Genomic DNA, 14,985 nt, shown 5'->3' on the forward strand with positions numbered 1-14,985 from the left:
CCAGGAAAATGTTAACTGAACTTTTAAACTCAGTTTTCTTTTGATCCAGCCAAAAACAAAGTTAGATGAGTTTATTTTTTTTAAATCAACTTACGTCGGTGGTAAAATTTTAAGCACCTGCAATAACATAAAAAACTCTTGAGCCTGCACATTTGTACCCATCAATTATCAACTTATCTATGGTCTGATATTATAAAAAAGTCAGCAATATTCCTCTAATCCAAAAGTGTTTTTAAGACAAAGCTGGAAATTCCTAACAGGATTACAATTAAGTTTCAGTCCAACGATCAACTTCACAGATCACCCATTGACATATAACTTAAATTTGCTATTTATAAGTATCTATGACTAAATATCTCCAAACTCATGTTAAATAATTCAAATGTGGATTATCTAAGAAAGCAAAAAGTGAAGAAAGCTAAGGGTTTTTTTTGTTTACTTTGCTGTAGAATTCAAGACAAATGGAAGGAAGCAGTACTAAATTGCCAAACTTACTAAAATTTTTAAGACAGTCATTTTTGAAAGAAATCAAAATGTACAAAAAGATATACATTTCCTTATATGTGATGTAAGCAGACATAAATTGGAGAGCAACATAAGGGATTTCTCTGTTATAGAATAGATTAATTTTTCCCCAAAGTTCTACATGAAAGGCTTGGTCCCCAAGGTGGCACTAGCAGGAGATGAGGAACCTTTACTAAGGCCCAGAATGAGGTCCTTTAGTCACTGGTGGGGGGGGGTGGAAAAGGGGGGAGAATGCACTTGAAGGCGCTTGCACCCCCCCTGGCTCTCAGATTGTTTGTGTTTCACAACTCATAATGTAAACAGTTTGTTTCTCCACAGAATCTCACTGCCATGCGAACTGCCTAATTTTGGACCTTCCAGAACTATAACCCAAAATAAACAATTTCCCATCCTCAGTGCATTTGGTATTTTGTTATAATAATGTGCAGCTGAGTAACACAACTTATTAATTTCCTGTAAGTCCATATTTTTAAAAAAATTTTAAAGAACTTACAAAAGAAGTATTATTGATACTAACAAGATGAATGAACCTTAGAGACTTCATGCTAAAAGAAGGAAGCCAGATTCAAAAGATATATATTATACAACCCAGTCATCTGCTGGCACCTGGTGGCTCATGTCTGTAATCCTAGGTATTCAGAAGGTTGAAATCTGAGGGTCACAGTTTGAAGCCAATCCCAGGTAGGAAAGCCTATGAGATTCTTATCACCAACTAACCACCAAAAAAGGCTGAAGTAGAGCTGTTGCTCAAGTGGTAGAATATTAGTATTGAGTGAAAAAGTTCAAACAGCACCGTGGCCCTTGAGTTGCCCCAGTACTGGCACCAAAAAAATTTTTTTTTAATTCTAGAAAATAATACATAGTAAAAGAAAGCAGTATTTACTGAACATGAGCACTAGAGGATAGGGTGAGAATTACTATTAAGAAGAACAAAGAACTTTGTCATATGACTCAAGTCTTCTATTATAACTAGGTTGTGGCAACAGCCACACAGTCAAATTTACTACAGTTGTACATTTAAAATCAGTGAATGTATCAGTGAATGTTATGATTTGAAACTAATTTCTCTATAAAATGTGAAAAAGGTCAGTGGTAGAATCTAGGTAATGGATATATAAGTATTAATGTGAATATATTTTTTATTTTTATTTATTTAATTTTTTTTTTTGTCAGTTGTTGGGCTTGAACTCTGGGCCTAGGCACTATCCCTGAGCTCTTCAGCTCAAGGTGAACACTCTACCACTTGGGCAACAGTGCCACTTCTGGTTTTCTGCTGGTTAACTGGAGATAACAGTCTAATGGATTTTCCTGCTCACACTGACTCTGAACCATGATCCTCAGATCTCAGCCTCCTGAGTAGCTAGGATTACAGGCGTGAGCCACCAGCACCCAGCTTGTGAATTTAATTCTGCTGTTCACATAAAAATTATAATAACAAGGAAAATTAAAGAATTAAAAGTATGTAATCAAACAGTTCCCTTAGCAGATGAGTTCAAAAAGATTTTATAAAAACTGAGTTATCTTATATCCCACATATGCCACGTTGAAGTCTTTTGTTCAAAGCTGGACTCATTTGTGTGGACATAGCGCTGAAACCCAGTCAGATGCTGCCAAAAGCAGCCAGAAGATGAAAATCCAAGCACAGATCCTTAAGAGTGCAACTGCCATGTAAAGGATAGCGTAATATCAAGATTCCCCAAAATGAAGGCTTTATTCAGTGTTTTTACATAAGAATCAGAAATTTACCACAAAATTCTTATTAGAATCTTGACAAGGAAAAAAACTATTCAAATATGCTTATACAAATGTTAACAGCATTTTCACAAACTTTTACTTCAAACCCAAGAATATCATTCGAAAATTTTAAAAAATTAGGTGTAAGCAGAAAAACACATAAGAAACTGAAAATCTGAAATCACTAGTAGCAAAACATTTGTACTGAGATAAATCTTCTGTCATTATAAAACTTTTTTACAATTACTACATCTGAACAAGGTCAAAGACCAAGGTAGTGTCTTAGTGAGCCTTTAAAAAAAAAAATCAAAGCACTTTAAGCCTCCATAGATATAATAGTAAAAAGAAACAGATATTGTCGTTATGCTCATTTTCTTAACTGTTTTTAAAGTCTTTTCTAAATGACAATTTTTATAACTAAGGTGTATTCTTCTTTACAAGCCTTCAAAAACAGTATAGTTATAAGAAACCAGGAATATGTAAATAAAAGTATGTTAAAAATATTTAAACTAAGTTTTTAATTTATTACTTTTTTATTTCCCAAATACTCATAACAAAAGAAAAGTATGTTTTTGTACCATGTGTCTCACTGACCCAGATAGAACTGTTAAGTGAGGATAAGAAGTCATTTCCTAAGACTTATTTCTTTTAGCAATTGCAAAAAGACAGACTGATCTATATACTAGTCAGTTTTACCAATATTATAATTAAGTCATCATCAGATAAAGAAGGTAAGAATTTACCTTTGTACTGGCCACACCAACCTCAGGACCAGCATTAATGTGAACTCCACAATCTGTCTCCCGTGATATTGAACTGCCCACTGTATTCGTGATCCCCACAGTTAAAGCTCCTCTCTCCTTACAGTAACGAAGTCCCATTAGGGTATCTGCTGTCTCACCTATGTAAAAAGTAGGACAAAAGTAACAGATGGAATAGTTTCAGCATCTGATGGTTCTTAGATACAAAAATTATCAGACTGCTTGCTTAAATAAAAAATAAAATATGTACCAAATAAATTTATAGGATCTCTTTTCCTTCCCTATCTGAAAATTCAGCTATTCCAGCATAAAAGGTATTCATTTTCACTAATTATTAAAGAATATATTAAAGTAAATTTGTTTTTGACAATGGATCAGCAATACCAATGTATCTTTAAATACCAGTTCCTGACAAGATATGCTAAATTAAAAAAAAACAAAAACCCAACTACTTTAAAGCCAGGTACCAGTAGCTCATGCTTGTAATCCTAGCTACTCAAATAGCTCAGATCCAGAGAAACACGGTTGAAAAAGTCAATTCAGGCAAAAAAAGCCTGTAAGACCCCATTTCTAATTAATCAGCAAAAAGCTAGACTGCAGGCATAGTTCAAGTGATGAACCAACAGCTATAAACAAGAAAACCAAGCAAACGTGAGACACTGATTCAAACCCCAGTAGGGGTTTGGGAGGGCAAATAAGAGAGGGTGAAGAAGGTTTGATACAGTCAAAAACTTTATGTACATCTGGGAAGGTGGCTCAGCGGTAGAGCGCTTGCCTTGCATGCATGAGGCCCTAGGTTCCATTCCTCAGCACCACATAAGCAAAAAGAAAAAAGCTGGAAGTGGCACTGTGGCTCAAGTAGTAGAGCGTTAGCCTCGAGCTGAAGAGCTGAGGGACAGTGCCCAGGCCCAGAGTTCAGGCCCCACGACTGGACCCCAAAAATAAAATCAAAAAACTTTATGTACATCTATGAAAATGGACAATTGTTTTAAAAAGGGGGGAGCAGAAATGATAGGAGGTTAATTTGAATTTGTATGCATGAATGGAAATACCACAACTCCCCCTCACCCCCCGCACAAGTAATATATGCTAATAAAATGTAAAAAAACTAAAAAACCTAACCAACAAAAAATAAAAATGAAAAAACTTTCCTTCCTTCCAAGTCTTTAAAAGAAACATACCTGATTGGCTAATGAAAAAGCAAACATCATCTCGAAAGACTGGCGTGTTTCTATCCAAGAAATCACTGGCTAGTTCCACCATCACTGGCAATTCAGTCAGCTCCTCAAGAACCTGACGTGTCTGTACAGAAAAAGTGACAAGGTTATACAATTTGCCTTCATATACTTTCTAACTGGACTTCATTGGATTCAAATGTACAGTTTTCATGTTTTCTGATTATAAAAAGGACACATGGGCTCGGATGTAGCTGAGTAGCTGAGCACATGCAAGTTTCAACCCCAGGACTGGGGGAAAACAAGTATAACACAAATAAATTTAGAAAATACAAACAATCTAGGTTAAAGAATAAATGCTGTTAACATTGCAGTATAAGACTCCTACAACAATTATCATTATATAAGCAAATAAACTCACACATCTAATATGATACATAATATTGTGAGCCAGGTGCTGTGGCTCATGCTTAGAATCCTAGCTACTCAACAGGCTGAGATCTGAGGATCGTGGTTCAAAGCCAGCCCGGGCAGGAAAGTCCATGAGACTTTATCTCCAATTAACCACTAGAAAACCCTAAGTGGAGCTGTGGCTAAAAGTGGCAGGGCACTAGCCTTGAGAAAAAGAGCGCAGTGACAGTGCCCAGGCACTGAGGTCAAGCCCCACAACAGCCAAAAATATTGTGAGACGTAGAAAAAGCATTGTTCCGAGTCAGGTTGTGATTTACCTCTAATTTCATAGTTTTTTATCTTTAAAGTGAAAACTATGTAACACCCAACTCCCTAAAGAATTTCAAATGAGGAAATAGACTGCACAAATATAAAATTAAACATTTTGATCAGGTATGTCAGTAGCTCACACCTATAATTCTAGCTATACAAGAGACAGATCCAGAGGACCAAGATTTGAAGCAATCCCAGTCAGAAAAGTTTATATTCCCAAAGTAGTCAGCAAAAATTTAGACTATAAAGTCAGGCACTGGTGGATCATGCCTATAATCCTAGCTACCCAGGAGGTGAAATCTGACGCTATTAGTTGAAGCCAGCCTGGGCAAACAAATCAAGACTCTAAGCTCCAATTAACCAGCAAAAAGCAAGGAACTAGAGGCATGGCTCAAGTGATAAAGCCACTAACCATGAGAGAAAAGCCAAGCAAAAGCATGAAGCCTTGAGTTCAAGCCCCAATACCAACTCCTTCCCCCACAAAAAAACCTCTGGGCTAGAAGTATGGCTCAAGTGGTAGAACACCAGCCAAGCAAGCAAATATGTCAAGTGCAAGGATCTGAGAGGCCCTGTGTTCAATCTCTGGTAGCATAAAAAGTTAATTAAACACCTTAAAAGCATGATGTATTTGTAAGTACTACCAAAAACATCAATATATTTTAGAAAACCTGCTTTAAGTGGCTCACTATTTGCAAACTTTGGGGTAATGAAGTAGCATGTGGAATGAGACAGAGGAGAAGTATACTTCTGCTTAGAGGGCACCTTAACATTCCTTTTACTAAGTTTTAGTTCTAATTAAATTTCTCTTACCCTAAACATCAGAAAATTACAAACAAAAAATAAGCTTCCAGGCACCAAAACCTTTAAGCCCTACAGATATATAGTGTTGCTTTAACACTAATGCTAGAGATCCCCAATCCCAATACCAGCCTCTTTGAACCAGCCTTGTCACCTCTCTTGCCTCACACTTCAATGAAAATTGTAAAAGTGTCCTTACTTCATAGCCCATGAACTTTTGCTTGCCCACAAGCTAAAAAAAAGTTTGTGTTTGGTTCTCCAACAGCTATGTTGGGCACTTGTTAGCAATATTCCAACAGCATGGACAGAAAGTCTTATAAAGTCAAACGTTTCTACTTTTATTTACTCCTTTCCATATTTACTTAATAACTGTACATAAAGAAGTCACTGACAATGAAATGCTAAAGGATTCCCCTCAAATAAATGCATCTATTACAAACTTTGTAACCAATTACATTAAAATTACATTCTTTAAAAAATAGAGACACAACTCTGACAACCTACCAGATCCTTTTGTATTTTAAAATAACATACCCCAACAAAAGGGCGAGGTGGGCAACAATAAGGGAAGGGGTGAATGATCAAGATGCATGAATAGGCATGTCAAAACAATGAGCCCCCCTGTATAACCAATTAAAGCTTTTAAGAAACAGCTAGGGGCTGGGAAGGTGGCTCAGTGGTAGAGCGCTTGCCTTGTATGCATGAGGCCCTGGGTTTGATTCCTTAGCACCACATAAGCAAAAAGAAAAAAGCCGGAAGTGGCGCTGTGGCTCAAGTGGTAGAGCGCTAGCCTTGAGCTGAAGAGCTGAGGGCCAGCGCCCAGGCCCAGAGTTCAGGCCCCATGACCAGACCCAAAACAACAACAACAACAACAACAAAAACAGCTAATCTGGGCTGGGAAGGTGACTCAGTGGTAGAGTGCTTGCCTTGTATGCATGAGGCCCTGAGTTCGATTCCTTAGCACCATATAAGCAGAAAAAGCCGGAAGTGGTGCTGTGGCTCAAGTGGTAGAGTGTTAGCCTTAAGCTGAAGAACTGAGGGACAGCACACAGGCCCAGAGTTCAAGCCCCACAACCAACAACAACAACAAAAAAAAAAAACCAGCTAGTCTACACTAAAGAGTTTGTTGTGGGAGGAAGCAATTCTTTATAAACAGAATGATGTATTCTTACCATAAGAGAATAACAATGTTACAAATGTACTATGCAACTGTTAAACTAAGAGATTATTAAAATCTTGAGAAGCATGCTATAATCCAAATGCTTTGACTGTAGTCAGTTTTTATTTTTTAGTATACACAGAGTATGTGGAAAGAAGTTATACTACATGTCATTCACATATAAACACATTCATTCGCAGTTAAACACATACCAAAAAACACCCATAAAATAGAACTGGAGTAATAGCACTACTTTGTATGATAAAATGACTAAAAGAATTTCTAATCCTTGTCCATGATAATAATTTTGGCACCCACAAAACAAAACAAAAACCTTGTATCATGTCACATTTAAAGACAATGGATGAAATGGCAAATTCTTTTTTTTTGGGGGGGGGTCCAGTCGTGGGGCCTGAACTCTGGGCCTGGGCACTGTCCCTCAGCTCTTTTAGCTCAAGGCTAGCGCTCTACCACTTGAGCCACAGCGCCACTTCTGGCTTTTTTCTTTTTGCTTATGTGGTGCTGGGGAATCGAACCCAGGGCCTCAGGCATGCAAGGCAAGCGCTCTACCACTGAGCTACCACCCCAGCCCCTGAAATGGCAAATTCTAACACAACATATAATTTAGACCCCAAAATTAAGGCTTATTGTTAAATGAAGCATTTAATCAATTTTTTTTAAATTTCTAGCTTGGCACTAATGCCTCACACCTATAATCCTAGCTACTCAGAAGGCAGAAATCTGAGGATTATTCAAAGCCAGCACCAAGTCTGGAAGACTCTTAACCTCCAACTAACCAGCAAAAAGACAGAAGTGGAATGTGGAATGTGGCTCATGTGGGAGAGCACCAGCCATGAGTGAAAAAGCTGAGAAGCATGTGGCTCTGAGTTCAAACCCCAGTACTGGGTGGGGAAGGGGGAAAAGGGGAAATATACATATATGTGTATGTGTGTGTGTAGTATATATATATATATATATATGTATATATATATGAGACGATGCACCAGTGAATTAGTTCAGGTCTTCTTTAATTTTCACTAGTGTCTTTAGCTTACTCTCCTTCATCTTCTTAGACCTCTTCCTTTCAACATTGCATAGTCTTTCCTTTTAGGACCATGTAATATTTGGAGGAAGAGGCTTTAGAGATTTAAAAAAAAAAAAAGCTTGCTTTGCAATGGCTAGTGATCAGACACCTTCATATACTCATTAAATGATTGGTTCCCATAGTGTAAGATAAAAGTATGTATATTTCATCAAATAAAAATTATTGCTAGGTGCCAGTGGCTTATGCCTATAATCCTAGCTACTCAGGAGGCTGAAATTTGAGGATCATGGTTCAAAGCCAGCCTGGGCAAGGAAAGTCCATGAAATTCTTATCTCCAATTAAGAAAACCTAAAGTGGCACTGTGACTCAAGTGGTAGAGCACTTGCTTTGAGCTGAAGAGCTCAGGGACAGCACCCAGGCCCAGAGTTCAAGTCCCACAACTGACCAAAAAAAGAAAATTACTATGTCATAAACTTTGGAAATCAATTCTAAAGGCAGAAACTGAAAGGGTCATTTGTATATCAGCAACACGTAATATGTTTGTTTATAAAGAAACTACATGTGGATCTGGTTTGCTTGTCTAAAAGGCCATTCAGCTCTTTAATTTCTACAATGTCAACTAGAAAACTGAGATCTGAGGATTATGGCACGAAGTCACAAGGACAGGAAAGTTCATAACATTCTTATCTCCAATTAGAGCAAAAATACCAGAAGTTGAAATGAGGCTCAAGAGGTAAAGTGCCAGGCTTGTGCTAAGTGACAGTACCCAAGCCCTGAATTCAAGCCCCAATACTGGCACAAAAAGAATCAAAGCAACACAAAAGACTCAGTGACTACTCTAATAAAAGTAGGTATGCTCCCTAGGCTATTATTCTACACAGAAGACTTCCCTCTCAGTCTTTTCATGAAATCAGTTGCACAATTTATCTGTGAGTGTAAAGCCCTTCTAATTTGATAAATAATCTAAGCAGCTATGAAAAGCCCCTCTATCTATATGGTGTCTGCCACGGCAAAATAAAAATATAGGTATACTCTGATACCTGACATAACATAATTTAAATACTAAAAGGTCACTTACTGCCACACCAGCATGGTAACTTGTTCCACAAGCAATAAGAATCAAACGCCGACACCTCTGGATCTCCTTAATGTGATCCTTTAAACCACCCAAATTCACTGAAATAAAAGTTTGTGTACATCATTATTTAGAAAAGAACCATATAAAACAAGCACTCACTGATTTTGAGTGTCCATTGTCAATATGAGAAATAACTCTATTGCTTTGAACAATTCATAGTCCTTTTAGGAAGCATGGTGCTTCACAGATATGAAAAGTAGGGTAAATTTATAGATCACAACTTAAAATTTAATTAGCACCTACAAAACTTATACTCATCTTATTCAAATTCTGCAAGCACATACAGAATTTATTTGGGTTTTTTTGTTTTGTTTTGTTTTTGGTGCCCATCCTGGGGCTTGAACTCAGGGCCTGGGCACAGTCCCTGAGGATCCTTTGCTCAAGGCTAACACTCTTGAGCCACTGCTCCATTTCCAGCTTTTTTTTTGTAATTTATTGGAGATAGTCTCATAGATTTTGCTGCCTATGATGAGTTTGAACCTGGAGCCTCAGATCTCAGCCTCCTTAGTAGCTAGGATTACAGGCATGAACCACTAAGTCTGGCCTTATTTAATTCTTTTTAGCCATTTTTACATTCCTCTCTTTACATTAAGTTATCTTAAAAACCAAATTCTAGAAACACAAATCAGTAGATGTTGAAGGCTGTAGTTGTGGAAAGGGTACAGGAAATTCTAGTGAAATGGAACTATTCTGTATCTTGAACTTAGTTGAGGTGAAGAAAATGACTATGTTTCAGAGGCTTGTCAAAACTCACAATTTTATCAAGAGGTTGTGGCAAGGGAAATCATTTAAAACCTGACCAACATAGCAAGATTCCACTTCAAAACAAAAAAAAGTAAAACAGAATTTTACAATAAGAATGTAATAGTATTTCTAGTTACATTTCAGCAAACCCATCTGAAAAAAAGATTATCTTCATTACATTTATTATCCTCACTTCTCAAGGTGACTCAGAATAAAAGACTAGAAGAAATGCCATTATTAGAGGAAATGGCATTGAAGAGGTAACCAAGAAAACACAGAGAGGGTAAGTCACTGGGATTAAGTGGCCACCTATTTCCCAAAGTGAATGATGAGGGTTAGGATAATTCTACAAGGTCTAAAATAGGGTCTTACTTAGCTCAAGTGGGCCTTCAACTCATTATCCTCCCTGCCTTCCAAGTGCTGGGATTTAGTTTGTCTCTTTTTCCTAACATCTATTTCTCTGGCCTTAATTTCACAAATAACTGTAAGTGATCTTTACCACTATTTCCCATTGCTGCTTCCCTTAACCATTTTCACCAACCCCTCCCCAATACTGGGAGAGTCCTGGCTTATACTGCTCCTGTTTCTCTCCTGGTCACTACCTCCTTCTCATTTCACTGTACCCCAGACAGAACAACTTCCCAACTGAAAACTGTAGCTTGACCACTCACTGCTGACTAGTATCCAGCTCACTTAAGTACAGTTAGGGTCACACCTGACTCCTATGCCATTGAGAGCTTTTCAGTTTCTGTCAAAGGAAATATTCTCATCTAATCCCTAAGATTCAAGGCCTCCACCACAGTTTCTCTCGTCTTCTTTCCTAGACTTAATTTATTTTCATTCTTCTTCAAGTAAAAGATCTATGTGGCAGACAAAGCTGATTATAAATTATTCCTGCAGGATACCTGACTCATGCCTGTAATCCTAGCTGATCCAAAGGATGAGATCTGAGAATCACAGTTCAGAGGCCAGCCTGTGCAGATAAATCTGAGAGACTCTTATCTCCAATTAATTAGCAAACAGCTAGAAGGGGAGTGTAGCTCAAGTGGAGAAAGCAAGATGTGAGCAACAAGAGCACAGATATCTGAGTTCAAGTCGCAATATTAGCATAAAAATAAACAAATAAGAAAATAAACCCATAAACAGCTATCTAATAGTTTATTATTTCCCTTTAGCTAATCCTCTTTTAGTGAGATGGATGTTCCCATCTGTTCTTCACCTGCTTAAGCCTTCCCAATCCTTCAGAACCCACACTTTCTTATTTATGAGTTCTCCATTCACCTCAAACCCCCTCCAGACTCATTCTTCACTTTTCCTTAATTCAGCACTAAACTTTAATTTCAACATCAAAATGTGTGCCATATGCTATACTTTACCTTTTTTATATAGCTAACTGTCCTTTTAGATTATTAAAACCTCAAGGGCAAAACTATATCAGACATTACTTTGCTATGGTTCACTTCTATGAGTACTTTAATCTCCTTTGACACATGGTCTAGACAGAATTTTGATAAACAAGACTAGAGTTGAACCTTAAACATGGAGGAGGGTATAGGTTACTTCACATGGTGTCAGAAACACATGAAAATCTCTGGTAAAGTTTACACCTTTGCTTATTTATGAAGAACAAGCTAGACTAAATAGACACCCCCAAGCCTCTCAGTTCTCCTAGAATTTACCATGTCTAGGAAAGAGTCAAAAACTGCCTCTGACAGAAACAATAGGTGCATAAACATAGAATTTACCATTTTAACTATTTTAAGCACACAATCTAGTGGCATTAGGTACATTCAGATTGTTGGGCATCTATCACCACTACCTATCTCCACAACTTTTTCATCATCCCAAGTTGAAACTGTACTCATTAAATGCTAACATTTCATCTCACTTCACTTAAGCTCCTAGTAACCATTAGGCTATTTACTATCTGTCTAGAATCTGAGCATCCTAGATACCTACTGAAAGTAGAATTATATACTATATATGTACTAGGCTCTACTAATGGCTAAGTCGCCTTAAGAGATCCTGAAATAAAAATAAATCATATGTTATTACCTGTGTAGTCATCAAAGTTAACTCTTCCTCTCATTGTGTTCACAACAGATTCTGGTTGTTCAAATATTTCCTTCTGCATAAATGAACTAAAATTTCCTACAATGAAAAAAATCATTAAAATTAAAAGTAATATATTAAAGGATAAAAAAATTACACACTATCTCCTTTAACATAATCTTGATAAACTGAATAAAACAAAATATCATACGATAGAAAACAATATTCCTGTTTGAGTATCTACAGGACTGGATGGATATGCCTCACTCTTGTGAGAAAACAGCAACTGGGGCAGAGCCACTTTTATTTATTCATAGCTAACTAAAACATAACACAGTTATAGCAAAACAGGAATACGTCAAGAGTTTTTGAGTCAGGTCTAGGTTAAAAATCATGGTATTATCCTTCACTATCCCAACTGGGGAAATTCCTTTCTCTGCAAAACAAGCAATTACTTCACAGTGTGGGCTGTAGTATGGATTAATATAGAAAAAACTTCACATGTGATAGTTATACAAGAATGTTATTCCTACCACAACCGAGTCAGAAAGTAGAAAAAAAAATCATAGTAATCACAACAGTTAATAACAGCCAACATTATGAAAGGGGGCATGAAGTTTGCAAGGTACTATGCTAAGGGCACAGTACTCAACAGACATCTTAATGCTTAAAACACACTTAAAACATTCTTAATGATAGATTTTAGTATCCCCACAGTATATATGACAAAACTGGAGAGGGAATAGAAAAAAAATAGAAGAAAAAGCAACATAATATGAAACTTACAAGTTATCTATAAAACATCAGATTCTATTAAGATAATCTCCTTTTTTATGTCAAAAACAAGAGATCAGGCATTAGAATAAAGAATTACTCTAAGACCAAGAGGTATGTTCTCCAAAGAACCATCCCTTTTCCTGGGGTTACCCCTTCATCAGTTCAAGAGATTCCACCTAGCATTATTAGGTTCAATGGCAGGACAGGAAATAGAATGTCTCCTGCCTCTAAGGACACCAAGCTAGGACATAACAAGAACTATCACCCTTCATGATCTGCTGGAGTTCCATCTGGAGGGTCTGCACAGCTCGTCCAGGGTGATCTCCTGCAGTTCGTTTAATTCGATGGATAGAAAGACGGCCATCTACCACTGCTGCGACATCATCATCTTCTAGAAAGATGACACGGTTGGTGTGTTCTATGACAGCACTATAATATTCAACAAGAGATTACAATCAATAACCAAGATTGTTATCACAAGTGGATCTGTCATTAGGACAGGAGGATCAAATAAAAATATATACTATCATCTTGCAATACCTCTATTAAACTTTCTGGTTACCAAAATGTCATCACATATGGAACACTGATGGGGAGGTGGTCCCTGAGAACAAAAAAATAAAAGGATCTCTGTGCAAAAAATCTAACAACATTAGATTAGGTCAGGAGACATGGCCATTTCTGTCTCATTCTACTTATCAACAAATGCTGTAATTTTAATCCTGAAATATATCTTTATCAACTCTGTGGCTGACTAACTCAGCATCCTCCTAACTACTCATGTTCTCCCTTATTTCCCTCCACCCCTTCTTATTGTCTGCCAAAATCCCTACCAAAAGGCATACTAAGCAAGATGTCTCTCTAAACCAACAAACTACTTGGTACCTCTTTGGCTCTGAGGAAAACATCCATGCCCCACCAAATATCATCTCCCTGTGAGTTCTAACCACTTATCTCTCTCCTTAACTGTAACAGGACAAATCATGTTCTGAGAATGTTCTGTCTACTGCTTAATCTAATTACTTCTTAATCTCCTCTAACTCTCAGTTCAAGCTTCAATCCTTTTAAAAAAACACCTATGTACCGGGGATAAATAAACCTCTAATAAGCATTTTGTAGCTCTTGTCATAGTGAGAATTCTGTAATTATGTAAGTGTTTAAAATCTGTCTTCTCTATTGTGGAAGAACTCCATAAAGTCAAAGGTATTTTTATTTCTTACGGTTATGCCTCAGGCTAGCATATGGCTTTGCTCAGAGTATTCACTATGAATGTAAGAATGAATGAAAAAAGGCTGATAAGCTTCAGCAATTTCCAGTTATTTAAGCTATAACTATCAACCTAGTTAATGACAGCAGTGACACATATTAATGCTGACTACACATCTCACGTATCTGCAACACTTGGAAACCAGCAAAGCTCATTTTCCCTCTGAGAGAATACATTCCTTTCTTGTCTGAAATGGTATCTTTTTCTCATTTTTTTATTACTTCCTCTTATTTTCAGGTACAGTAAATGAAACAATACCTATTGGTAATTCAAGCAATCCCAATTTATCTTCATTTCTATAGTATTTCATCTATAAGTACACCTAAACATTCTACCTTATTTTCTTTCAAAATATCTTAGTCTAGTACTGTTTCTTTAAAGACTTATGCTGTAAGTTCATTCTACATGTAAAAGACAAGAATCCATATTACACTAAAACTACAGTGGTTCAACAACTGTAATGGAATTGATGAGATACCAACTAAGGTATTCTCCAATCCTCCTCCCTACAAAACCTGGGTAATCTTCCTGAAGAAACAACACCCTGAAGCAAATGTGTTGGAACAAGTCTTCTACCTCTTTCTCACATAGTTGGGATTACAGACAAGTACCACTTCACTCAGATTGTTCTTTAAGATTGACTCTTAATGACTTTTGCCAAACCAGCCTTGAGCTACAATCCTCCCTTCTCCACCTCCCATATATACAAGATCACAGGCCACTATACTTGACTACCTCTACTCTTAAGAAAATTCTAACTGAGCACTAGCGGCACACCTATAATCCCGGTTATTTCGGAGGCTGAAATCTGAAGATTAAAGTTAGAGCCAGCCCAGGCAGAAGATTCCATGAGACTCTTGTCTCCAAATAACCACTCAAACCCAAAAATAGAGGTACAGCTCAAATGGTAGAGCATTAATTATCATTGAGCAAAAGGGCTCAGGGATAGTGCCCAGGGCCTGAGTTCAAGCCCTACAACCAGCACAATAAAAAAAAAAAAAAAGAAGATACTCAGGGTTGATGTATGGCCGAGTAGCAGAGTACTTCTAACATACAGAGTATATCCTCAGCACAGAAAGAGAGAGAG

General features: G+C 37.2%; 1 protein-coding gene across 1 annotated transcript in view; it reads right to left on the minus strand.

Moving 5' to 3' along the window:
• The window catches only part of Gfpt1 (glutamine--fructose-6-phosphate transaminase 1), a 51,907-nt gene that overhangs the window by 9,535 nt on the left and 27,387 nt on the right, over window positions 1–14,985 (minus strand). The window contains exons 10-14 of the mRNA XM_013022558.1: window positions 12,897–13,060; window positions 11,858–11,953; window positions 8,999–9,096; window positions 4,202–4,322; window positions 3,003–3,160 (exon numbers count right to left, since the gene is read on the minus strand). Coding sequence (XP_012878012.1) covers window positions 3,003–3,160; window positions 4,202–4,322; window positions 8,999–9,096; window positions 11,858–11,953; window positions 12,897–13,060 — 637 coding nt within the window. The remainder of the gene's footprint in view (window positions 1–3,002; window positions 3,161–4,201; window positions 4,323–8,998; window positions 9,097–11,857; window positions 11,954–12,896; window positions 13,061–14,985) is intronic.

This window comes from Dipodomys ordii, unplaced genomic scaffold (genome assembly GCF_000151885.1).
Source record: "Dipodomys ordii isolate 6190 unplaced genomic scaffold, Dord_2.0 Scaffold63, whole genome shotgun sequence".
Taxonomy (NCBI): Eukaryota; Metazoa; Chordata; class Mammalia; order Rodentia; family Heteromyidae; genus Dipodomys; species Dipodomys ordii.